We start from the raw sequence: 27,879 nt of genomic DNA on the forward strand, positions 1-27,879 counted from the left end.
CTGAGGTCTCTGGACAACCCCTTTAGGGTCTGGTGTGGCTGCTTGGTTGAACAGCCAAACCAGACCCTAAACAGAAGGCACTGTCCCTGAGCAGTAGCCATTGCTGGGGTGGTGGTGCTGAGGCCTCCAGACATAGTATTCAGGGTTCTCTGCGACTGCTGGGCAAGTGAGAAAAGGAGTGGCACCTTTTATTACTCACCCAGCAGCTGTGCTACTCCCACAGGGTGTACTGCCCCACCAGGTGTACACCTTTTTCTGGGGTGTCACATGGTGCAGACCACATCTCTCACGCACCCCTAGTGATGCTGTAGGAGAAAACCCATAAATATAAGCATAATCCATCATGTAATGCATCATGTATTTTGTGTGTTTTTGTTGACTGAATAAAGATATCAAAGGTATCAAATTTTGGCCTAGGATCAATAAATGAAGGAGGAGAGCAGAATTGAATTTTTCAAGGCCAACCATTTGTTCATTGCAAATACATCCTTCAAGCAACTGCATACATGGACATCACCTGATGGTCAATATAGAAATCTAATATGGATGTGTAGCTGTAATGAATATGTAGATTACTAAAATGTCAAGGAAGAAAGTGCAAAGGCAAGTTTACAGTTGAACATGAAGAAAACAAAAATAATGAGCAGAGATTATTTATCTAACTTTAAAATAAGCAATGAAGATATTGAAATAGTTCAAAATTTTCCATACATCATATCAGTCATTAATCAGAATGGAGACATGCAAGAAATTGAAGAAGACTAGGACTTGGAATTGGAGCTATGAAGGAACTAGGCATGATCCTAAAGTGTAAAGATATATTATTGAATACTAAAGTTAGGATTGTCAGTGCCATCGTATTTCCAATTTCATTGTGCGATTGTGAAAGCTAAGCAGTGAGAAAGATGATAGGGGGAAAATGAAGTAATTTGAAATGTGGTGCCAGAGACAAGTTCCACAGATACTATGGACTACTAAAAAGACAAATAAATGGGTCTAAGAGCAAGTCAAGCCTAAACTCTCCCTAGAAGGCAAGATGAAATGTACACTATCGTACTTTTGCCTTATCATGACAAGTACATGATTCACTAAAAAGACAATAATGCTTGGCAAGATAGGAAAAGAGGAAGACCACATTACAGATGGATGGACTCAATCAAGGAAGCCATGAATCTCCAAGACCCATAAGTTTATCCCACGGGGCTTGGAGAACAGGAACAGAGCGAAACGGGAAGGGAACGGAACAGGGGGAAATACATGTTATCGCACAGGAGGAGGACACCGATGTCGCCGGGAGTCCCCATTCATCCCACAGCAGCCAATTTTTAAGAACAATTCTGAACAGTTCTTCAAAATTGGCTGCTGTGGGACAGTTGGGGAACAGATTGGGGACTCTTGGCAGCGTTCTCTTGTGTGATAACATGCGTTTTCCCCCATTCCATTCCATTCCCTTCCTGTTTCCTTCTGTTCCGCTCCGTTCCCGTACTGCAAGCCCCATGCAATAACTTACTAAGCAGAGCTGTTGAGGAAAAGTTGAATAGGGGATATCTCATTCATAAGGTCACCATAAGTTGATGTTGAGTTGATGGCAGTTGTGAAACAAGAAAGGATTGAGGTACCATACTATTTGCCAGTCATTTAATCCAAGCTAGCTCTGGGGAGCAGGGGTGGGGGGGAAAGAAGAATATTATATTTGTTCAATAGCAGTCTGTAGTTACTTGGGTATGAATGCTTTCAGTAAGATGAAAGCAAAAACAAATTCCATTTATTGGATCCTGCAATTGCCTTGTTTACATCTCAGGTGTGACTTTACTTTAATTCCCCACTGGCTGATTCAAAAACTATTACAAAACAGTAGCCCAAAGAAAGGAAAAAAGTATATAGCAATTAATAGCGAGTGTCACCTCTTTTCCTCAGAGGATAAATTCTTTTTGACTTGAACAGGAGACAGTTAACCTCTGAAATGCATCAAGACTGATGATTTTGTCTATATAGCATTGACCTGGAAGCTCAGCCATTCAGACTAATAAATCAGGCAATTTATATTTAATCATTAACTAACTCCTGTGCTGAACAGCTGTTCAAAATTAGAAATGGGTCACCCCGGCCAGGATGATATTACAGGCAATCTATAATGCATTAGAATAAAATTATAGTGATTTTTAACTGTCTGGAAATTTATTACACTGCATGTTCCAACTCTTAAACCCTTGTTAACCAACGTCACTTGTGATTTATGACACTGGAATGGTACAGTAAAATTACTGGAGATTTAAATGGACAATTATTCTGTGTTTAGTAAATCTTCAAATTTCACAGCTAGTTTGCAGAATGAGGTGGGTGCACTTTATTGTTTATGACTTAGCAGCCAGTGACAACAAGTAAAAAGAATGGATAAATCAAAACTCCTGCCTGCAAGTTAATGGGTTTGTTGTCTGGTTAAATTCAACTGGTGATTTAAGAAAAAAAATGTTACGTTCTGCAAAAAAAAAAAAGTATTCAAAGGAATGACATAATACTCTGTATGGAGTGTTATTTTTAAACGTTCATTCCCACTAAAGGGGGGGGGAATATATAATAAACACATTTCCACTTAGAAAAGTGCAGTTCTGTTTAATAAGGTAGAACATGTTTTTTCTCACCAGTTCCACTCCCTTTTCATCCTCACAACAACCTGTGAGGAAGATTATGCTGACAGAAGCTTACTGGCCCAAAATTACTCAGTGAGCTTCCCAGCTGAGCAGAGATTTCTGTCTGAATCTCCTCAATTCAAAGTTTAGCATTCTAACCCCTACAGAGGGAACGTAAATATAAAGCTTTTAAAAGGAGTGATGCTACAGCTGCAGCGCAATATGTTTCTTTGAAAATGACAATTACTTAACCTTGCATCATGACTGAATTTTTGCCTACTGTCCAATGAGCTCTGGAGCCAGGAGTACTTATGCCAAAAACACCATAAGGGATTAGTATCCCAGGAGCAGAGAGAAGCCAGCAGGCTGCTTTAACTGCTAAAGCCAGTTTCAGAATCTCTGGTAGGCTTTGCCGCTGTCATTGAAGACTGCATAAGAACTTGGTAGTGCGGCAAAAACTGGGGATTGGGCATCCATGAACATTCAGAAATGGGGTAATTTTATTTTGCAATATATTTCCAACCATAGAATCGTAGAGTTGGAAGAGACCCCAGGGCCATCCAGTCCAACCCGCTGCCAGGCAGGAAACCTCAATCAAAACATCCCCAAAAGATGGCCATCCAGTCTCTGTTTAAAGACCTCCAAGGAAGGAGACTCCATTACACTCCAAGGGAGTTTGTTCCACTGTCGGACAAGTTCCTCCTAATATTGAAGTGGAATCTCTTTTCCTGTAGCTTGCATCCATTGCTCTGGGTCCTAATCTCCGGAGCAGCAGAAAACAAGCTTGCTCCCTCCTCAATATGACATCCCTTCAAGTATTTAAACAGGGCTATCATATCACCTCTTATCCTTCTTTTTTCCAGGCTAAACATTCCCAGCTCCCTAAGTCGTTCCTCATAGGACATGGTTTCCAGGCCCTTCACCATTTTAGTCACCCACCTTTGGACATGCTCCAGTTTCTCAACATCCTTTTTGAATTGTGGTCCCCAGAACTGGACACAGTATTCCAGCTGGGGCCTGACCAAAGCAGAATACAATGGCACTATTACTTCTCTTTATCTAGACCAGTGGTTCTCAACCTTCCTAATGCTGCGACCCTTTAATATAGTTCCTTATGTTGTGGTGACCCCCAGCCATAAAATTATTTTCACTGCTACATGCAAATATGTGTTTTCTAATGGTCTTAGGCGACCTCTGTGAAAGGGTCGTTCAACCCCCAAAGGGGTCCCGACCCACAGGCTGGGAACCACTGATTTAGACACTATACTTTTATTGATGCAGCCTAAAATTGCATTGGCTTTTTTAGCTGCCACGTCACAATGTTGACACATGTTCACCTTGTGGTCTACATGGACTCCCAGATCCCTTTCGCATGTAGTCTCGTTCAGGCAGGTGTCCCCCATCCTATATCTGTGCATTTCATTTTTCCACCCTAAGTACAGTACCTTACATTTCTCTGTGTTGAATTTCATTTTGTTAGCTTTGGCCCAGCTTTCTAGTCTATTCAGGTCGTGTTGAATTTTGATCCTGTCCTCTGGAGTATTAGCTATTCCTCCTAATTTGGTGTCATCTGCAAATATGATAAGTATGCCCCCAATTCTGTCATCCAAGTCCTCGTCTACCTTTGCTTGGGAAACTATATACTTCTGGTAATCCCCATGCTGTTTTATAATTTGTTTCTTTCAGTCTGAAAATGTTCGCTGGACTCAGTCCATAAAATCTTTTGAAGCACAAGAAGTAACTGTGTGTGGCGATGTTTTGCTGACAGCAGCTTTCGTTTCTTACATTGGGTCCTTTACCAAACAATATCGTCATGAGCTAGTGGAATCTATGTGGCTTCCATTCCTGAAATCACAAAAAGTAAGCCTCTATATGTTTCTTTTTTTAAAAAAAATATTCTAGTTTCTCTGTCTTGAAAATGGATTTTTTTAAAAAAAAATGAAAATGCCCTTCTGCTTAGAAAAAAATGGGTAATACTTGTCAGGTGCTTTTTTACTGAGTGATAATAAAATGTGGCATTGCTGACTGTTTTGTTTCTATCCTTATGCATAATGTCCTCTTGTCAGGTCACTTGCTACCTTTATAACAATGTTGTATTTCTGTTTGTTTCAAAGAATCCTATTCCAATCAGTAAAGACTTAGATTTGGTTGCCATGTTGACTGATGATGCAGTGATTGCCTCATGGAATAATGAAGGACTACCAAGTGATAGAATGTCGATAGAAAATGCTGCGATTCTTACAAACTGTGAGCGCTGGCCACTTCTTATAGATCCTCAACTACAAGGAATAAAATGGATAAAAAATAAATATGGAACAGACCTTAAAATTGTACAACTAGGACAGAAGGGGTATGTGTATGTTGACCAAGTGTGGGTGTGCATTGTATGCATGAATGACAACATGGTAGATTTCCTGGTGTTTTGTTTTGTTTTTGATGTGCTTTTCAGTCTATACAATCATAAATATTTGCTCTTCTCAGAAAACACCTGATTTCTTTTTAACTTCATTCCTTTTAAATTTGCCACAATAGAGTTCTCCTAGTTGTTTTAATGCACATCAGGCTCTTTAATATATTAAATAAGGTCACATCCAGAGTGACTGGATAGTTGCATAGCCTTACTGATACTTGAATCCCATGCTGTGAGAAAGATTGGATACAATCCTTCCCGCACTCTTAGATCCTCAGGGAAGAATCTACTACAGTCAGAGAGAACTAGACTGGTAACTACTTCCCAGAGGACATTTTCTGCTGCCGCTCCAAAAATCTGTAATGATCTGCCGGACGAGAGCCACCAACTAACATCTTTTGAGGCCTTTAAGAAGGCAATAAAAACGGATCTCTTCCGGTGGGCCTTCCCAAATTGATCCCCTAATCTCACTCTCCACTTGCTTAAATTATTCTCCTCGGACTGATTCGTTCTTGACTGATTTTATTGCCCATTGTTTGGGAATTGCTTTACCGTTAATTTTAGGGGGGGAGTGGGAATCTGGAGTCTAGTGTACTTTTATCTGCCATTTCTATGCTTTGATTTTATTGTTTTCTATTTTTTTATATGATGTTACCTGCCTTGATCCAACACAGGGAGAGGCAGGTTATAAATAAATGCTATTATTATTATTATATAATATTTTAATTAATTAAATTAATAAACCCAACATTTGTCTATATGAGTATTTTAATTGACTTGTCATTCCCATTCATCCAACAATAACAACCATTGCAAGATTTCTCTGCTTTCTATACACATCTACTGTTCTTTCTCTTGAATCATTTTCTAACTCTGTTTTATGTTTCCCATGAAGGTTTTTGAAAACTATTGAAAGAGCTTTGGCTTGCGGAGATGTCGTCCTGATTGAAAATCTGGAAGAAGCCGTAGATCCTGTGCTTGATCCTTTGCTTGGAAGAAACACAATTAAAAGGGGGATGTACGTATGCATATTGGGAAGGGAGCAAGCTTGTTTTCTGCTGCCTCATAGAACAGCATAATACATGTCCAGTAGTTCTTATCACTGAGCTCCAGATTGGTCTTTCTATTGCTTTAGTTAGATTATTGCTTCAGTTGATGGAAGCAGCAAATTCACTCACCTTCCCCATCATCATTTGCCCTAGTGGGAGCTCTGATGTCGTGTGGAGCAGCAGCCACTGGTCTGCACAGCATTGAAGAGCTGGCTTCTGACAATGATGGGACTATAGACACCAGCTGCCACAGCTTCTACCTCCTCCATAGAGGTCCAGGTGCTGCTGCCAGTATGATTGTCTCTCTTGTAGCAGCTGTATCCCCTCTTCTCCTTTGTATGCTGATGGATTGGGACACAGGTGCCCTCCCTTTCTCTTTTTTGGACAAGCAGGTTAAGACACAGGTGGTAGCATCACATCCCTTTCCTCTTCAAGTGGGTGGATGCTGGGGCTATAACTACCAAGGCATCCTTCTTAAATGGCATAAGCATCATCACTGTCACGTCATCTTCTGCTTCCTGCTTAGGAAGGCGAAGCAAGCACTGCAATCACATCTTCCTCTAAAGGTGGCTGCTGCTGGCAGTGCAATACACTTTGGGGAGTGGGTGATGTTTAGTGTTGTCATGTATTCCTTATTATAAGGAATATCCCTCATTTGAGGATGAGAAAGCTTGCCTCTTATAAGGCTTGTATTTGTCTTTTATTATAAGGGATATTTCCTAATTGAGGGCTGGAAAGCTTTTTCTTTTATACTGTTTGAACAAGATGCCAAAAATCCCATATTTTCAAGTGTGGGCCCTTCATAAAGATCAAAATGTGTGCATCATGTGTGCAAGGAAAATGTCCTGAGGCACTCTAGTGGCAGCAGAAATATATGGTTAAGTTAACTGAAATCAGTACTTTCATTTGGTATTTTTGAAGAACACAAACTTGATAATACTTACTTCCAGCTTGTCAGCCCTGCATGTCATGAATTTCAATTGTCCCTTAGTGCTAGTTTGAAAACCTGGCAACATTAGTTGTGTTTTGATTTCCACCTCAAGGAGTTGGAGGACTTGGCTGGCTGAGTCTGTGGCCCTTTTCATCTAATTCTCCTTGCTTCCAACTATTCCATCAAGTGCAAATAATAAATTTATTATGCCACCATAATATGCTGTCAAGTCATTTCTGACTCATGATGACCCTATCATGTGGGTTTCTTAACAAAATTTATTCAGATGTCCTAGTCCAGTTCTCAGTACTCAAACCACTATACCCTATTGGCTCTATTTATACACCACTAATGTACTATATGAGTGCCAGTGTTGTGAAGTGGTTTGAGTGCTGAATTATGACATTGGAGACTAGGGTTCAAATCCATGCTCAGACATGGAAACGCTCTGGATGACCTTGGTCAAGTCACATTCTCTCAGCCTAAATGGAATGCAAAAGCAAACCCCTTCTGAACAAATCTTGCCAAGAAAACCCTGTGATAAGTTCACCTTAGTTGCCATAACAATGTGAAGTCACAGCAACAACAAATATCCAAAATCCAGTGCTTATCATCTTCAGCTGTGACACTGAACATGCAATAATTTTACCATTCATAGAAGCCATTCTTTAAATAGAAAATGTTCCTTTTTAAAGAAAGGAACAAAACATGTTACCTCCCAATATGGTAGAGAAAAAAAGGGATATAGCCATGAAGAAGCCTGTGACACATAACAGACCAGCCAATTTATAGTTCTTGGTTTTATGAACTAGAATTTCTTTCCATGCTAATGGGAATGCATGTGGAGACAGAATCTGCCAATATAGATGCACTTAATGCATCTGATGTAGTGAGCTTAGTCTGTGCACCACAATAAATATCTTAATCTTTAAGATATCTTGTTGTATGTTCCAACAGACAAATTTGACTCTCCCTATAGAAAAGTGTAAGCAGTGATCAGTTTAACTGTTGTGTATGTATGAGAAAGAATTTCCATTGCCTAATTTAGCAACATAGTTCACTGACTAGTTGATCAGATGTTATACTGGACTTAAACTCTGGCCTTAAGCTGAGAAAATGCACCAGAATTTTCACCATTTTATGCTTTTTAAAATTTGTTTTAGCAATTGTGCCAGTATTTGTGTCCCCCTCCCTTGCTTCTAATAAAAAAAAGACTGGAAAGATGGTCATGATAGATATGGTGCAGACCAACAGTTGAAGTTCATTAATAATTGGAATGTTGTGGAGTATGAAGTAATGAATACTAATTACTCCTTTCATGTCTGACAGCACCCTGTGGACCAATACATCAGCTCAGACTTTAATTTGGTCCTAGTAATGGTTTTATCAATAGTACATTAATTCTGTGTTTGAAAAGATATACAGTTGAACCTGACCCACGCAGTAGCTATTGCTGTCATAAAATGACCACATACTGACAACAACTGGGTAATTACAAATAATTAGATCTACTGAGCTTCAGACAATCCTAATTTTAAGTAAAATATATCTTACAATATTAATCGACAGAAAGGGTTGTTGGAAAGATTTATCAACTTCTGCTTCTTCTAAAGCAAATTTACTAGCTTTGCTTATTAGCAAACCTACTGATCTGTGAAGCAACTTCATAATATTGTATCCTGGCTCTGTTTTTATTGAGATTATTCTTGAGCTGAAAACTTGCTACATTGAAAAAGATACTGAAATACCAGCGTACAGTAGTATTGTGAGCACCTAACTTCCCACTGGCCTGAAATAAGTAATAAAGTTTATTCGGTCATTGACCAGCAAATACAATAGCAATCATAAAAACCAATATTAAGCTCTAATTGTAAAAACTTTTAGATTGCACTACAGATACTGAGAAAGTTACATTTATAAACAATAACTCAGAGTTCCCAGCCATCAAGGCCATTTGCCATGAACTTTGGGGGATTCTAGGAACTATAGTTAAAAATGTAATTTTTTGGAGCTCTGAATCTAGCATTAATGCATCGCTATTGATACATAGATATTAGATAGTGGGGCCCCAAAAGAGGTGAAAATATGTGATCCTAATCACAAAGAACTTATCCACTGTAGCAGTGTTTGCTACTGGCATCTCCTGCAAGTCTGTTTTCTGTACCCAAGCACTCTTTTCTCCTCCTCTGCCATTAATATAGGAGGGGAAAGGATCAAATCCTCAAATCTGGAGCTATCTCTGGCTATCACATCACAAGGTAGATGCACTAGGTGTATAATTTGAATTCCATTATGGAACTATAAAGCACTTCCAGTTACTGTGGATAAATATTCATCTAAGGGATTGTCATGTGCAGCAACCTTATAAAGAGCTTGTAAATGTTTCCTTTTTTGTGTTTTGAATTTTTATATGTCTTATATGAACGAAATTATGATGGTCCATGTCTATAAATAATGTTACATGTTACAGTTGATTGCATTTCAAAATACAGTGGGCCCTTCTGGACCTCCCCCTCCCCTGCATAAGGAAAATCCCATGTATGCTGGAGCCCCATTAGAAATAATCCGCCATTAGTTCTTCCAGGACACACCAGGGCTTTTTCCAGCACAGCTTTCAGCGTATGTTAAAACCGCATATGCCGCACTTGCATATGATGCGAGTGCACTGCATACAGTACTAGTGTTTCCTGTTTAATATTAAATTATTTCTGTCTGTGTGAGATGGGACATTTCTATGTGACTTTATGGAGCAGCATGAAAATTAATTCCGCTGCTGCACAGAATGGCTTTCCTTGCCTTGAAACTCATGGCAGCTATACAACTTTCAGTCATTTTTTTCCTCTCCACTAGTTTGACCAACTTCAACAGTTTGCCTACTGTGATTGCTAAGTAACAAGTTCTCTCTACACCTGATATGTTCAAATTTGTTCTCTGCATTAGCAGCAGGAGTTCACAAGTTAGATGTAGAAGCTTTTAATTTCAAACAGCAGGCCTTGAAACAGGGCTTTTTAGATGTACTTTGAAAGGGACGTTTCTCCCTTGAAGTAGGAAGATATTACTCACATTAGTTTTCTTGCTCAGAAATCTGTCTGCCACCATTCCTTTTCACTTAGATATGCTGTTTTGAAATGCAGTGGTGGGAGTATCTTTGTTCTTTGCTTCCTTTTTCTTTTTTAATTTAACTATTGAAAACCAGGTTTTCTTAACAGAATGTGGCAGATATACATTCTAGGAATAGTGAAGATAATTCAGATGCCAGGCTTGCAAATAGCTTTATTCCCATTTCCATAGATGGTTGTGGCCTGCTTTTTGGAAGGTAGCTCAAGGCATAAAGGCCAGCAATGTGAATGGGTGAAGTTTTTAAAGGAAGCAGGAGATCTCTGAGCAACTGAGATTGTTAGAGCTGATAAACTGAAGACGTCAGAGTATGTAACAGAGACAGAGGGGCTGAAATTATGGAGGGCCTTGGAAGAGTAGACAAATTGCTGGGTACTGCATCAGAGAGGATACCAGGTTAGGGATTATATTCTCATTTTTAATTTGCTAATTATTGCCGCATCAACACTATCCCAGGCCCTGATATTTCAGAACCAAAAACTGAGATCAAGGGATGACCCCTTGTGATGTTACAGAGGAAGGTCCTTGTGATATTGTAGGAATATTTGGTATTTATATTAAGCAGAGTGCAGCTCGTCCTTCTTCTTGATAGCATAGGAGTTAGATGAACCCTTTGCTGCATTGATCAGCTCATTTGCCAGGCACAATAGGAGCTTGTGGTTCAAACAGGAGTAATTATTCTGGATGCTCTTATATGGTTAAAACAAATCTTACATTTATTGTCTCAAGAAATCCATCTTAGGATAAAAAAGGACCCATACAAAAGAAGTTGACCTATACTTGGTTACAAGAGACCCTAAAACCTGGCTTTCATGTGTGGGTGTACAGTAGTGGTCATTATTGGGTTGGAGCTTCCTTCCCAGGCAAAAGAAACAGGAGTTTGTCTGCATGGTCAAAAGCTCAGGTTCCCTTGGCCTCACATTGTCTAGTTCAGATGACACAGACCAAAACCCTGAGGGCAGGTTCAGGGGCAGGATTCTGACAGACCAGAAATGTATTTGGAAGATTCAGCCTGATCCCAGGGTCCACAGCTGATAGATACCCCATGGTAATTAGACCCTGGTTTTCTGTGGAGTTTACTTGAAACTCTGCTGCAATGCCCAGCTGTTTACATGGCTCCCTTGCTCCTTACCTTTCTGTACCATCACTTACTCACCAGTCTCCTGTTGCTGCATCTGACATGAAAACGGTGCATGGCCACATAATTACAGCAAGACACCCTGTTTGCACATCAGACATGGTGACAGGAGGCTGCTGAGTAAGAGCAATAGTGCGGCAAACTAAGGAGCATGCACCAGTAGGGGATCCCAAGTCAGCTAGGAGACAGCTGTGTAAACACCCACACATCTCTGTGCCAACCTGGGGACTATCCTGGTGACCCAGGATAGCCTGTGCTATCCTGACCCATCTGCTCATCCAGTCATCACTAACATGTTGAAAGAGGAGGAAGTGACCTCAACAAGTAAGAAAGAAGCAAAAGGCTTGAGTACATAGAGCAAAGAAAGCTACAGAGAGGTGAAACAAAAATCAGGCATTGTCTAGACTTCCCTCTTTATAGACTTTGACCAAGCATTAGTGCCTCTTTGCTTACAGCAGATGTAACTAGGAGAGGTTTACAAGGTGATGTCATTAGACATGATGCATTAAGTATCAACTACATTTACACAGAGTATGCCATTCAAATTAAAAAAATATCAAAGGGAAATATGTCTACACACGGGTTTTTTTTCCAAATGCCCTGATAGAAAAGTACATAAAAAGATAAAATGATTGTTCATTTATTTTAGTTTTCCATTTCCCATTCCTTCAAGAGCAGACTTGTATGTGTAAATGAAGAGCACATTACACATTTGTGTCCATAATATCTGTGTATTAATGAGCACAGATTTCTTTTCATTTTCTGTAAAATAGCCAATGCACCAATGCCCTCTACAGGTAGAGCATCACACGTGCAACTGTGTGGCTGTTCAAAGGGGCAGCTGTCCAATGAGATGGCATCTGGGCAGACGTGGGAGGTACTTGACGGGGTCACTGGCAGTGTGTTTGTGCAATTGTGTGAATGCATGGTGGGGAGGTAACCAAAAAAAACTACCCACCAGTGCACCATGACGCCACTCCGTGCGGGCTGTTCACATTTGGCCCGCCTTGGGAACCCATACTGTAATTCATTGTGTTTTGGTGTCCTCAGCAGACAATTCAAAATATAAAAGGCACATTTTTAGTAATGTATGAAGTAAGTGTCATAAACAATGGTTACTGATTCCATCTTCCTTCTGTAGTGGATATATAGTTTTGTTTTAAACTTGTCTTAATAAGTGAAATGCACCATCTTACAGTTCTGTTCTCTGGATTTCTGTAATATGTTTTCTATCTGACTAGATTGTGAAATTATTCACCTCTGCATTATAATGCTTTTCATTTTAATTTATATTAGGTTTATCAAAATTGAAGACAAAGAATGTGAATTCAACAAGAATTTCCGCCTCATCCTTCACACTAAGTTGGCTAACCCACACTACAAGCCAGAGTTGCAGGCTCAGACAACTCTTATAAATTTCACAGTTACAAAGGATGGATTGGAGGATCAGCTATTGGCTGAGGCTGTTACTGTTGAGCGACCTGATTTGGAAGCATTTAAGGTAAACCCACAGATGAATCAGTCAATTTTGCAGCAGCTTCAGTGTGCTCTGCAAAAAAAATAGTAAGAAAATAAACATCTCTCTATCATTTGTAGCACAAACCAGTATTGCACTTTATTTTTGATCAGCTTAATTTTCAACAGAAACTTTGTTATTTGAAGAATCCATGAAAATATTTCTACTTTCCAAGATTTACACAATTTTGAATGGCTCTTTGCAGCTGCTATGCCAGTAGACAGAATGTCTTGCCTGCATGATGCAGACATGTAAACTGTGATTGCCCAGTTCATATCCAAAGAATGATCCCATAAAGAAGTGTCCAGATGGGCTCTGAGTGCTTCTTGCTATTGAGAATCCATGTCTCTATTTTGTTTGCCAGTCTCTTCTGACAAAGCAACAGAATGATTTCAAGATTCAGCTGAAGGTCCTGGAGGATGATCTGCTATTTCGCCTTTCTGCTGCTGAGGGCAGTTTCTTGGGAGACAATGAACTTGTGGAGAAACTTGAAACAACAAAGTCAACAGCTGCAGAGATAGAGCTCAAGGCATTTGAAACAACTATTTAATTTCTTGTTATTGCTATTAATGGGTAGTTCCTATAATGTCTGTGGATGGAGAAAAATCAGAAAAATATAACTGACATCCCAGGATGAAATTACTTGTGTGGGAAAGTGTGTGCATGTGTGTGCATATATGAGAGAGAGAGAGAGAGAGAGAGAGAGAAGTGTGAGTATCTATATATTCACATGCAGCAACACATGCAGCAACTAATTGGCAACATCTAGTTATTTGTAATGAGTTCTCTTTTCCAGCATCAAAAGTACAACAATAATGTATGTTTTAAGATATATTATACATTATATGCGAGCCAGTTGGAGCGTCCAACTTTTACCCTGGAGATCAGGATTGATCCCCTGCTCAGCCATGGAAACCCACTGGCTGACCTTGGACAAGTTACATACGCTTAGCCCTAGAAAACCACATGATAGGGTTCCCTTTGGGTTCCCATAAGTTGGAAATTACTTAAAGACAAAGAATAAATATTATATTATATTAATTATATTATATTCTGGAAGTGGTGGCAGGTGAGGTTTATTTGTGGTAAAGATCTGACGGTTTAAAGATCTGACAGATTTCATACTAGGTTAATGATTAGCTGCTAGATTAACAATACAATCCCATGTGTGTAAACTCAGAAGTCACTCTATTCAGTATAGAGCTGCAGCCTAATTATGTACTTGCATGAAACTCCTTTGCGAAGAAATGTAGTGAACTACTTCGAGAATTGCAATGTCAACTGCAGTTCATATAATAAGGATGGCTTTCTTTTTATTTTCAAACATAATGTTCTACAGGCAACGGAAGCCAAAGAAAATGAAGTTGATATTAATGAAGCGAGAGAATATTACAGGCCAGCAGCTGCAAGAGCTTCTCTTCTTTATTTCGTCATAAACGATCTGAACAAAGTCAATCCCATCTACCAATTTTCACTAAAGGTTCAGTCTTTTTTTCCTCTTTTTTGATTCTAATACCTAAACGTACAGTGTATACAAATATCATAAACTTCAAGCTGAAGGATTGCTGATTATTTTCCCAAAAAGGTCACCATGAGTTGTACCACTGGTATTTGTGATAAGTGCAGGCTGAATTATTTTGCCCTCCTACTCCCTCTGTTTAAACAAGTTTACAGGTTTTATAAAAGTTTTCAAAAGCTTGTTTGACTTGAGAACTGTGGAAAAAGAATAAACAAGTATGTATATTACAAAGTCTTTATCATGTTAACTTATTTTTAAAAAACAAAAAGAAAATTCAAAGGGAAGTGCAATTAGAAGAGGGACATAGTTGCTAAGGCTATCAATGGTTACTATTATATATATTCTAGTATCAGAGATTGTGCTTCTAAATACCAGTTTCTAGAAAATGAGAGTGGCAGGGTGCCCTGGCATTCATTTTCTTCTTATGGGTTTCCAAGAAGTTGGCCACTGTGACAGCAGAGTGGTAGATTAGATAGGAGTTTGCATTTTGCAGCTTCTTGCTGCGTCAGGGAATTGCGTGGTTTGTCCGCTGCAGTTCCCGGACACAGCATCCAGCAGCGCAGGAATGGCACCGCTAGTGGCCAGTCGCGCATTCGCGGCGTCACTTCTGCCGCGCGATGTGCAGACGCTAGGCATCCGCGACGTCAAGATGGCGGCACCCGTGTACAACAGGCGCTGCTATTTTGTACGCGCCAAGCACGTACTAGGGTTAGGGGCATCCATAAAGGATTCCCTTCCTAACCCTAGTACGCACTCGGCGTGTACTTTACGCCCGTTTGTAATGGGCCCTTGTGTTCTTCATTGCTGCTAGAAGCACTGAATATTTCTCCACTATGTAATGAATATACATAAGGTTAATGAGGATCTTCTTCCACTAATGGTGAGACCAAAGTGCCTAAAGCTCTTATTACTTAAACAGTAAATAGTATTACTTGAACAATAAATTCTATTAGCATCAGATCAGTACACATGGTGCTGTGGTGGGCTGGAACAGTGAATATGTTGTTTCTCAAGAGATGGTATGCAAGGTCTTTTTCTTAGAATTCTTAGGGCCTGAAGCAGATGGTATTCAAGGTCTTTTTCTTAGTCATCTGAACACCATACCCCTGAAGCAGCAGAAAGCCACTTCTTTTGACCCATGTGTTTCAAACCTGGGTTTGTTGTACTCCTGCTTGCAGAACTGCTAGCTCTAACTGCTAACAGCATCAGAAGGAAATATTGCTAAATGAGAAATTCTATGTTCATTTAGGCTTTCAACACTGTCTTCCATAAAGCAATGGAGAGAGCAGAGCTGTCAGATGATATCCAAGAGCGGGTTTCCAACCTGATAGAAGCTATTACATATTTCACCTTTCTTTACATAAGCCAGGGGCTTTTTGAAAGGGACAAGCTTGTTTTTCTTGGCCAGACAACATTTCAGGTGAGAAACATCCAATGATTCTTTGATTATTATTAAGCTTTTTCACCATTGGTTCCTGTAGTCTACCCAGCCAAAGATTATTGAGATCAGAATGTGGCTGTTGTGTATATGAGGCATATCTTGCTCTAAATACTAAGAATTCTGAGATTTGAAAAATTGGTTGCATATTTGCAAAATCACATTCCACTTCCCAGAAAAAGAGAGAGCTAAGCTGCTATAGATGAATGATGATGAAGGGCATAAGCATAAGATCACTGCCACACCCAAGCTACACTCCAACCATGTTAAGAAAAAAGCAACATGGGATATACAGTAAATGAAATAAAACATGTATGTGAGAGTCAGGGTGACTCAGCAGAAGCCAATTGAGAACCACACAGGTGTAAATGGTAATACAATTAACAAGTCCTGAATGCCAAGGACAAGAAATGTAAAGTGGATAATTGGACACACCTGACAATTGTTAAGTGGTCAAGGCTGAGATGATGAAATCATTAATTGTAGGATGAACCAAGAGAACCAATGAGAATGGTGTACACGCCTACTGGGTGGAAACAGACAACAGTGGGTGGTACCATGCATTGACTATAATAATGACTATGCATCCCAATGTATTTTGTGGGTTGTAGAGTGGATTGTAGAGTGGAGTATTGTTGTGTTGGATAGTTTGGAGCTGTATATAGTAGAATAAAGTAGATCTTTTACATAAGACTACTGAGTTGACTGGTGTCTTGGGTGAAGCTACAAGAACCAGCTGGATCCTGAAGAAGGGTGAAGACTTCTGTGGAAGCAAGAGTGAGAAGGCTTGGAGAGTTTGTCAGGGTCATCAGCCTATTCTCTGTAACTCTTGCTAAGCTATAACCACTGGCCAAAACTGGTCAGCGCGGTGCACAACCAGGTGGTGAGTTCAAGCCAGAGGTGAAGAGCTACACTCCCATCATCCCTGACAAATTGGTTGCATATTTGCAAAATCACATTCCACTTCCCAGAAAAAGAGAGAGCTAAGCTGCTATAGATGAATGATGATGAAGGGCATAAGCATAAGATCACTGCCACACCCAAGCTACGCTCCAACCATACTCCCAAATCCTTCAAAAATGCATTCAAAAGTATAGATGGGAAACTTTTTTTTCCTATGAAGGGGCTCTTGACCCACAGGTAAAGTCCAGTAGGGGACAGAGGTGATAGTGTTTGAAGCCAGAACAAAGCATGGGTTTGAATTTTCAGAAATGCATAACTCTTTCCTTCTCTGTGCCATCTTTCCCTGCTTTGTTAAGTAAAAGCTTCCCTTTCCACTTAATACATCTGTGTTAAAAGAGAAGCTCTGTATGCCTTACTGTATGGAGTTGTTGCTGGCCAGGAGTGATGTGTTGGTGGCCTAGCCAAAATGGCCAGCCAGTTTCTTCTCAGGAACATGTGTAGCTTGGGACAGTCCTGGGAAAGAAGCGGGTACAGCTAGCCAATGAGTTCAAACTCCTATTTGAATTCATTGGCTGGCGGGACTGGCTGGAGTGATCCCGATGCAAGTTTTACTCCAGTCTGGCAAAGAAGTATATATCATTCTGCCTTCCCGTGCATTCAGTCAGTTGCTTCTGAGTGTTGTCCCATCCTCCCACCCACCCTCTATTATAGAAATTTTGTTTGTTTACTATTGGATATGTGTAATTGCAAGTGATGCATCTCTCTTGCCAACTATGTATCTCTCTTGCCAGTCTAATTGTTACAACTTGTGAGGGCAGTTGGCATGGGTTCTGGATCGAGAACATCATTTACTGGTATTTTGCAAGCATTGGTAAGGTATGGGGGGGTCCCCATAAGGGACTCTGGAGGTGTGGAATAGAAGTGGTTTTGTTCAGCTCAAGGTTAGATACCTTTCCTCTACCCCTGGTGACAGCAGGATTATGCTGGGCCATCTGCCCATGTGGATCCCTCTCTTGTCATCCCAAGGATTTCGACTGGAAGGTCACGCTCATTGATCAACAGGCTGCTTGGTCAATTCTTGGATCCAGACCCATATGTGTGCCAACTCTTCCAACAACTATAGCTAATATGTGGGGTAATTCTTCCCATCTTCTATGTGTGTTGGTGTGTTTTGTCATACAGAGTGGAACTCACCCCAATGGTGAAAGTTGCTTTCACTTGATTCCTGGAGTGCTACTCTGAAGAACAGGAGTTGTCCTACAGTATGTGGAACCAAAATGTGATGAGGATCTTGTGAAACTAAGGAGCAGCTGCATGCTGCTGTCTCCCTTCTTCCCCTGCCTAGCTGTAAAAATGGCTGCCTGTTTGGGAAATGTGTATGGATGTTAGAACTTTTATATATTGGTAGTTTATTTGAACAGGTGGCTGAATAAATAGAAAATATCGAATTGTACAAGCAAAGCTTAAAATATTGCTAATTGGAGGAATTAGGTTGTTGATAATTGCATAAAGGCAGAGAGGAAAATATGCAAGGTTCTAGACAATAACGCTAAAGAAACGTGGAAACTGTACCGATAAAAGGAGGAAAGAAGAGGAGAACTGAAAGAGTTCATAACTATTGCAGCAAGGCAAATATTGCTTTGGAGATCATAAAACTGTAGAGTTGAAAGGGACTGCAAAGGACATGTAGTACAATCAGAAGAGCTAGGCAAAAGTATTGTGAATACATAAGCCTATTATTCTCTTTTTACCTCAGGTGTAGAAATGTATGCCTGACCAGAGAAGTCAAAGTCAAATATTCCTTACTTTGTGTTGTTTGTGTATAGATCCTGGAAAAATTACTGGTCATGCTGACTGTTGGATTACGAAGTCTGTAGTCCCAAAAAGCTTGTTTTTCGAGATCTGCATATGCATTGAGCATTTATTAACAAATCTATTTACTTTCTAGATTCTGTTGAGAAGTAAAGAGATAGAACTGACTGAACTGAATTTCCTGCTGCAATTTACAGTTGAACGCCCTTACAAAAGTCCTGTAGACTTTATATCTACTCAGTCATGGAGTGCCATAAGAGTAAGTGTAGAAATTTTCTCCACCACCCTGGATATTTTATTATATTTCTAATGAAAAGCGTACCTTAGGTTCCATTTGCAGGCTGAGGCAGGGAACTGCCATTTTCTCCCTCAGCAAGCTTTCCAGACGATTTTACAGCATTTTATAGGACTGGGAAGAGGCATCCATTCAATGGTTGGGGGACATCCTGCTTGAATCCACAGCCTTTGGACACATCTACTCAAGGATATTTATTCAGATGTTCCCCTTTCAGACATGAGGACTTGAGATACCTTCCTGCCCACTCAACCTATGTTATCAGTTTGTTAATATTTTTCTCTTTGTCAAAACTTCAGGGTTTTGTAGCAGGAGGCAAAATCCAGTGTTAGCAGGAAACAGGGCTGCAAGCCCACCAGTTCCTATGGGGGTCCACTTAAGTGATAGTTTTTTGTGGGTTTTTCAGGCTATGGTGCTGTTGGGTAAATATTAGTAGTTTATGAAATGTTTGGGTATTAAGAATCCTATACAATTTTTGCATTGGGTGTGAAATTCAGTTATAACCACTTGCCTCCTAGCAGAAGACTGTGTGAATAGCTTGTGAATTCTATGGTTGTGTTTCAGGCCATTGCCTTAATGGATGAATTCCGAGGATTAGACAGAGATATTGAGGGTTCTGCCAAGAGATGGAAAAAATGGGTGGATTCAGAATGTCCAGAAAAGGAGAAACTTCCTCAGGAGTGGAAAAGCAAAACTTCTTTCCAAAAGCTTATCATACTACGAGCATTGCGTGCAGATAGAATGACATATGCTCTGAGGTATTTGACTTCAAGTGCCAGATTTTATGTTTGTTATAACTCTGTTTATTTTTTTTTGTTTGCGGAATGTAACTTAAACTGGAGTGCAGAACTTAAAGCATCAGCCCTACTTGCCACCTGTCTGTTGAAGTCAGGTCCGTAGTTGGGCTGGGCCAAGATGGCAGCCGCAGTGCATGGTAGGACTTGGGAGCGAATGCTCTGCCCTACCAAATGCAGACACTTTGCCCTACCGAACCCTACTTTCTGCCCAGGGCCCCTAAAGGCCTAGCTACAGGCCTGGTTGAAGTATAATGTAAGCTAGATTTCCATGCCTCCACAACTATACAGAGAGATGCAAGGGACATATTTCTCCCCCCCCCCCCCCGCATCTGGCCATCCTCACGCTTGACTCCCATTCCTCCTCACCTCAGTACATCTCAATCCCAGAGCACCACCAGTAGACAGCACTGGTGTATCCATTTCATATCTTGTTGTCTCCACCATGGAGAAGTTTACTAGCAAGCTCAAAACAAGTCCCCTCATTGTTGTCATCATCATCATCTTCTTCTTCCCTGCCTCTTTTACTCTCAGTGCTGGTTGTTGCTGCTGTTTCCTAGGTTCACTTCAACTTTCACTATGTGAAGCTGGAGTGAAATGCAGTTGGAGAGAGATGTGAGGATCTGTGAAATGACAAGAGTTGTGGATTGGTGCCAAGCACTATGCTCAGATTCCCAACATTTCAGAGATCCTCGTGTCTCTCTCCAGCCTCACAAATATAGTACAGGTACTTACTACCCTGCTGTATTTGTATTCCAAAATCCAAAATAATCCCAACTCCTAAACACTTTTGGTCCCAAGCATTTTGGATAAAGGATACTCAACATGCATCTGTAAATAATGAAACATGTTTAGATCAGAGTTAGTTTCTATTGAAGCCCTACGACTGTGAGTGCTAGGACCTTGACACTTTTCAAACAGAAACACTGTTGAACTCTGTTCAATGGAAGCTCATTTCATAACAAAACAACTGTTCTGTTATTTTTTTATATGTTCACAATATCTTATATATTTTTGTAGAAACTTTGTAGAGGAAAAGCTAGGTTCAAAGTATGTGGATGGCACAAGAACAGAGTTGATTAAATCCTATGAAGAAAGTAGTCCAGCCACCCCAGTGTTTTTCATTCTTTCTCCTGGAGTTGATCCTCTTAAAGATGTGGAGACACTTGGTAAGTATGGTACTTTGAATGGGTATTGTGCTCCCTGACAAACATAGGCACAGCAATTTTCAGCATTTCAAATCCTGCAGGAAACAAACTGGTAATAGCATGGAAATAGCATGCACTTCTGATCAAATTTCCTTGTGTTTGTATTTATGAGAGAGATAGTTTTCTCCTTTTTACAGACAGGGACCTCAGCATGTAAACATTGATGATGATTAGATAAGCTTAGGAGTATTTCTTTTATGGAGAACAGGAAAGAAGAAAAGCCCTTAAATTTCACATTCTGTATTCACAGGCATTTTTTTGTTAGGAATTCTGGCATGGCTGTGGCAACAGGAAAATTCCCAGTAGTTTTTAATGTTGCTGATTTTTTAGAGTCCACAGACCTTTTCTTAATGCATAGGTTATGATTGGTAACAATGGGGGTTTATGCTTTGACTAAGACAGAGCAGGAGTTGGTCTTTAATTAATACATGTTAAGCTTGCACAAAAACTCCACAAATAGTCATTATCAAGGAATAAAGCAGATTTAAATTTGGAATTGTTTTCCTCAACAAGAGTTAAGTTTTCAAAAATTTCCTCCTCTTTGCCCTAACCCTCCATTCACTGTGGAATGGTGGATAAAAAGTGTGAAGCTATTAACGCTGCAGTGTGAAGAAATTTTTAGATTGAACATTCCTCTGCTTGGCATAATGCAAGCTCTTTTGTGCTGGTTCTTACCTTTTGACTAGATGAGGGCCAGAGGGCAATTTTCTCCATGCTCATGTAATCTTGTGCCCCCTGTGACTAAATAATGGTCATTATACAAACTATATTCAATTGTGTAAGAAACTGTCGCTTTGTACTAAGGATTACTATTCCCCACTGGCTCTGCTGAGAATACCAGGTTAATACAGCTGTGACCTGACTGTGCTCAATTTAAACTCAGGCCTCACAAGGTGAGGGACTTGCACATTTACCCACTGAACCAATCAGTTAAAAAACTGATGTGATAGCTACCACATGTTGCTCCCTTTTTTTATAAGAGAAATGGTTTGCACCCCCTGTAAGAGTTTATAAAGCTCAATAACAATACCTAGCATCTATCAAAATGTCAAAAGGTTCATTATCTTAAAACCGAGGGAGCAGATTTCTGCAGGTTCTTTCCCACTAATACCAGCCATAAGACTGCTCTTGAGAGTTCACAATTTGCTTGTTGAAATGCTGTCGAGTGAAGTGCTTCAGAAGAACTAGCATGTATTGTTCCAGTGATAGTGAAATTAATGGGGCATTATCTTTCCCTCCTCCATCCCTCTTTCCCCTTCCTGCTTTTATATACCTCTCTGCTCCCCGACTGCTTTACTTGCAGGGAAAAAACTTGGCTTCACAATAGACTCTGGGAAATTTCACAATATCTCTTTAGGACAAGGGCAAGAGATTGTTGCAGAAGAGGTATTGGAAAAAGCTGCGAAACATGGGCACTGGGTTATTCTCCAAGTAAGTGTAAAAATGGTGTGATTTGTGTCCTTTATGTGCTCAGTCAAGTGGTTCACTCTGTGCATAGTAAACCTGTGAATGAATGTAATCAACAACAACAAAAAGACACCAATCTTCTGAGGAACTGTGTGAGAGAGGAAAGCTGCTTCTGGTATTAGAAAATTATTTCTTGTCTCTTGTTACAAATATCAAGAAGCATCCCATTGTATTCTGTATAAAATACAATGAGATACTACTTGATATTTATAATTTTTGTTTTATCATAAGCAAATCTAATCCTCTCCCATCATTTTCCACTGCATGGTCATTTACTGTATATACCCAACTGTAAGTCGACCTCATGTATAAGTCGAGGGCAGGTTTTGAGGTCAAAATTATGAATTTTGATATGAGCCGGGGATAAGTTGAGGGTAAAATCATGAAGCATGTAACTAAGATTATAAAGAATGAAACAAAGGAAAACAATGCCAAAGAATTTACAAAATCCCATCAGGCATAACTGTTTCTGTTCACCCTAAAGACTGGATGGATGAATGAGTAGAGGGAAATCGGTGCTTCCAGGACAGACTATGCCCTTGCCTTTCACTAGGGGATGGTTCTTTTTTTAAATAAGAATTAAAGTGCAGTACTTATATTGACCCGTGGATAAGTCGATTCAGTTTTTTGGGCCAATTTTTGACTAAAATTTCTAGACTTATGGCTGCTTCAGAAGTGAGGTAACGATGTTTCTTTTTTTTAAAAAATCATTACATTATCTTTGCAATATGGAAGTATTTTCTGTTATTCTTTCACTGTTCATTAGGCAATGATTTGTGAAATTTCAAGCAGAAAGGTAATAATGATGGTTATTGTCTGTCTGAACACTCCGTTTTAGGAATTATTTGTCTGGGGTGGGAAAGTGTCTTAGTAAATGCAGATGCACAGAGGGTTCCCCTGTTTTTTCTTGTTTTTTATCAGTTAGGGTGGCCAGTCATATTTAATCACTCCTTAAAACTGAGTAGTATATGCCAGCAAAGAATTTTAGCATGGGAGGGGGAGTTGTGGTTATCAAGTGGTAATTTGGTTTGGGCAAAAGAGGAAAGGTCTGCATCAGTAGTACCATCTTTTCTGGCAGAGCTGACCCCATTTATATCATATTATGCAACAGTGTTGTGTGCTACCGTAGATGAAGAGGCTCCTATAGTTTGGTTTAAAGCCTCTTGGAGTGCAAGGCTAGCTATGTGAGCTTCACAGTTTGATTTGGGAGGATGCAAATTCAAGCACTCTTGAACAGTTTGGCAGATGCAACTACTGACCAAGCACTCAGTGTCCTCTCTGTGGCCTCTTGGCGAGTACACTGTCCATGTGGGTGAGCAAGCTTAGAGATACACAAGACCAAAATGGCAAATACCCTTGGCAATGAGAAGGCTCAGTGGAATCAGGCTTGAAAGCTGCAGCCTCCAAGAAGGGCAAGATTCATAAGCCTGGAGCTTCAGACTTACATCTTTCAGACTCAGTAGAGGGCCTAAAGTCCACAGCCTCATAAGTCTGAACCTTTTGTCACTCACTTCTGTATCCTTGTCCATGTCCATTGCTGACTTTCAGGATGATGATGCTTGGGCATGAAGAAATAATTCAACCTGTGATATGTTATTCTTGATTTTCACAGCACTCTGAAATTGTATTGAATGTTCTGTGAGTTATGGAGACAGCAAGCAGATGTATTTGTGTGGGTGAATAGAGAAGGCGTACTTAACTGCTATGTCTAATAGCACCAGAAGATAATGAAGTCCTTGTTAATGTAACCAATATTAAAATACAAACTCTGTTGTAGAGTCCTTAACTCCTCTCTGAATGATACTTAGGAATATTACATTTTTCCCCTGCTATGTAACTGCCAACCATATAAGGACTTGATGATATAATTAGATGTTACACTTTTAACATAATAAACTTGTTCTTATAGTGAAAGTTTTGCATTCTCTTGAACAGAATATTCATCTTGTAGTTAAGTGGCTGAGTACCTTAGAGAAACTGCTGGAGAAATACAGCAAAGGAAGCCACTCTGACTACCGTGTCTTTATTAGTGCTGAACCAGCTCCAACTCCTGAAGAACACATAATACCTCAAGGAATATTAGAGAACTCTATTAAAATTATTAATGAACCCCCTACTGGTATGCTGGCAAATCTTCATGCTGCTCTCTACAATTTTGACCAGGTAGAACAAAATCTATACATATAGTTTTGCTTTGTTTCTCCCACAAAATTCTACGGAAAACATATAGTTTAGAATAGATGATTCACTGTTTCAAATATCACAAACCAGGAGAGACCCGTTGAGTCTGGAATGCATTTTTCTATTATGAAATGAAAGACTGCATTGAGTTTTATTATATGAGATGCATGCACACACATCAGACCAGTGGCATTGTCGCCCATTTCCTTATGTTACTGTTCTCATGAGGAGAACAAGGCAACGGTACCGAGGCAGGACCTCTTCTGAGGTGTCACCCAGTGCTGTCTGCACCCCATAGTGATGCCACTGCACCAGACAATGCCACCTTGCTGTAGAATGTTAGAGCTGGAAGGAACTTCGTGCCACCTAGTTCAATCCACTGCCTTGCATATTTCTGTAAGATCCACTGAGAATAGAACTTTTGCTTCTTCTTGCATTGCCCCTTCTGATGATCTACTAATACTGTAATTTGGAGAACAGGCAAAGAAGCATTCTTGTGGATCAGGGCTAGCATCACCCATTTGGGCTGGCCACTGAGCCATTGTCTGGCTGGCTGGCTGGCTGGTTATTTATTTATTTATTATCCCACCTTTTCCCCAGTACTCCCAAAGTGGCTTACAGTATGTAAACACAATAAATTATAATTTATGTACAGTTTGGTTTAGGATTTAATATAAAATAGAGGGAAAATATGAAGATGTACAGTGGGCCCTCATTATCCACTGGAGTTTGGTTCCAGGATCTGCATTGATACCCATATCTGTAAATGCTCAAATCCCATTATATACATTATAACACCATAGTATTCTGTGTTGTGAAATTAAACTAGTATGCAATAGTTTCATTTATTTTGAAATGTGCTACATTTTGCCTATAAAGGTGTCAATCTACTGGCTGTTGTCCAACCCTCCCCTCCTTTGACATAGTCTAGTAAAAGTAGATGGGACAGTTCTATAGCAAGAAGTTTGTTTTGCCATGACTGCAGTGATTGATATCATGATAAGCACAGTGGGTACCCATTTTATGACAGTTATCACATATGGTGCACTTTATATAAGGTAATGTACATCAGTCCCTAACAGTATATAATACTCTATGCCAGAGTCAGAACACCAACCATCTGTCTGGCGTTTGCCACCCCTTTTCATACAGTCACAGGCAGGCAGCAAAAAGTGGTCAGTTCTTTTCAGCTTGGCATGTGGCTCATTATGGAGACCTAATGTGCATGCATTATCTTACACAAATCACAAATAATGTCTTCATGTAGGAAGGATGCAATGTAAAAGATGCAATTTTAGTATCATAATACCCTTCCTGGTTTAATGCAATACACACATCTCTAGAATAATTGTGTATGGGTCTACCAGCCAAATATAATACAGTACACAAAGTCTATATGTAAGTATGAATGTGGTGCCATATAGGATGTTTGCTATGGAAACAATTCTATTAACTTCATTTAACTTTGTGCTAAATGTGTTAATACTGTAGATTCTGCACTGGTTGTGAGTAATCTTCAGAAGAAAATCACAAGATTAAGGCCTATTAGTGTTTCAGTTTTATAATAATATACATCTTTCCCTATATTTCTTTGTTGAACAGGATACACTTGAATTGTCTGCCAGGGAGCAAGAGTTCAAAAGTATCTTCTTTTCTCTCTGCTACTTTCATACCTGTGTTTGTGGCAGACTAAAGTTTGGACCTCAAGGATGGAATCGAAGATACCCTTTCAATGTAAGAGATCTCACCATCTGTGTCGATATCCTCTACAACTATTTAGAGGCAAACACTAAGGTAAGAACTAGAACACAGGTAAGGAACACATAATCCACGTGCTGCACGTACCCCACTGCCTGTCCGTTCCCTCCTGTTGTTGCTTCTTGCAACCAAAGTTCATTTTAAAAATCCTTTTTCACATTCAAAGAGAAAGTATCCTCCCTAAAGTGCAGTTCTCCATGAGAACTAGGTGTGTGCTCCCCTTTAACACAGAAATGCTGGGATTTATTTTTGATATTTTTGTCAAACTGGAAATGTGCTTTTTTGTACTTCCATAAAAATGTTTAGTGGCAAGCAATGGCAGCTGAGGCCTCTATGCACACAGTCATTGTGGTTTGTATGGAGAGAATTTGCCCTGGATCCCACCAAAGCAGCCCACCCCAGAAATAGGGGATTAAGTGACTTCTTGCCAGTAGCCACATGATATTTGTGTGTGTGTGTGTTTTAGAACTCAGCAGCAGAGAACAGAATACATGTTCTGTTGGATGCATTCATGGAACATACATCTGTAGTTGCATACACAAATCAGGCAGATCAAAGGTTTCTCACAGAGGATGCTTACACTTCATAACATAGGTTGAACCAGTTCCACATTAGTGGCTTAGCTGAAATAAATAAATAAATATGTCCTTCATTATGTTAACAAAAACACTGGTTTACATGTGCATATATGCCAAATTCATTAGGCAGGTAATGAAGCATTTGCACAACTGTAATTACATACAGCAGACTTGACAGTTCATAACATAGCATTAATAATTACTACAATTAATTCTGATGATGGAAGCAATTTATAGTGTGTCACATGTATAAATAATGGTGCATTCCTTTTGTGTGTCATTATTATGTATTAAGGATGCCACCTTGCTGTGACTTTCTCAGGAAATGTTCCTCTCGAGTGCTGGTTAAAATCTACATCAGTAATTCTACACTAGTATGAGACTGGTTGCCAATTGGATGATCAAAATTCTCCAACTAATATTTATTTAACCAGTGACATACAGTATATGCAACTGAAATTAGTAGCCTGTTAAACTTTCAGGAATTCTGACTTTGCTTGAATGACTTCTGCGTAGCTTTAATATACGCTATCTTCACAAAAAAGAGAGACGTTTTTATAAAAAGAATATTTATAATTTGACAGTTAATAATGAGATGTTTGGATGAAGTACTTTTCTGGGTGACAACAGGAGATTCAAGTATTGCTGTGTAGCTTCAGTTATTGGGGAAGATAATTCTGTCTGCCTGTGGAGTCCATTCACCAGACCTGTGTTTTTCTGCATAGAAATCTCAGCAGATAGGTTATTTCTATAGGATCTTAGCTTCTTCCTGCTTAATAAAAATACCAGTGTATTAACAAGGCTATGTGGAAAAGCCACGTCACTTTTTCTTAGTATTTATTATGCATTGGCAAGAGGGGGCCTTGAAGTCGAAGTCATGGCCATGCCCTGACATCATTCAGCCTTTAGGAGATCATTGGGAGATGGGGGAAATCAGGCTCACTATTTTCAACTGTATCCTCCTCCCGACCACCATCTTGAGGGGGAGAGACGAGGCCTGGCCTGGAAAGACTAAGAGCCCTCCCCCCGACCACCATCTTGAGGGAGAGAAAGGCCTTGCAATTTTTTGTATTGTATTGCAATTTTTACTGTACACAGCTATGATCATTGCGGAATAGCGGTCTATAAATAAAAC

The 27,879-nt window shown here is 39.8% G+C and overlaps 1 protein-coding gene across 3 annotated transcripts in view; it reads left to right on the forward strand.

The window, feature by feature from the left end:
* Positions 1-27,879, forward strand: part of LOC121934528 (dynein axonemal heavy chain 11-like) — a 79,985-nt gene that overhangs the window by 37,832 nt on the left and 14,274 nt on the right. For all 3 annotated transcript variants that reach the window (XM_042475103.1, XM_042475101.1, XM_042475104.1), the window contains 13 exons: positions 4,317-4,490; positions 4,745-4,980; positions 5,936-6,058; positions 12,572-12,776; positions 13,156-13,320; positions 14,131-14,271; positions 15,560-15,730; positions 18,600-18,722; positions 19,323-19,516; positions 20,573-20,721; positions 22,064-22,191; positions 24,163-24,390; positions 26,011-26,202. In XM_042475103.1, the coding sequence (XP_042331037.1) occupies positions 4,317-4,490; positions 4,745-4,980; positions 5,936-6,058; positions 12,572-12,776; positions 13,156-13,320; positions 14,131-14,271; positions 15,560-15,730; positions 18,600-18,722; positions 19,323-19,516; positions 20,573-20,721; positions 22,064-22,191; positions 24,163-24,390; positions 26,011-26,202 (2,229 nt within the window). The remainder of the gene's footprint in view (positions 1-4,316; positions 4,491-4,744; positions 4,981-5,935; positions 6,059-12,571; positions 12,777-13,155; positions 13,321-14,130; positions 14,272-15,559; positions 15,731-18,599; positions 18,723-19,322; positions 19,517-20,572; positions 20,722-22,063; positions 22,192-24,162; positions 24,391-26,010; positions 26,203-27,879) is intronic.

This window comes from Sceloporus undulatus, chromosome 6 (genome assembly GCF_019175285.1).
Source record: "Sceloporus undulatus isolate JIND9_A2432 ecotype Alabama chromosome 6, SceUnd_v1.1, whole genome shotgun sequence".
NCBI classification, from domain to species: domain Eukaryota; kingdom Metazoa; phylum Chordata; class Lepidosauria; order Squamata; family Phrynosomatidae; genus Sceloporus; species Sceloporus undulatus.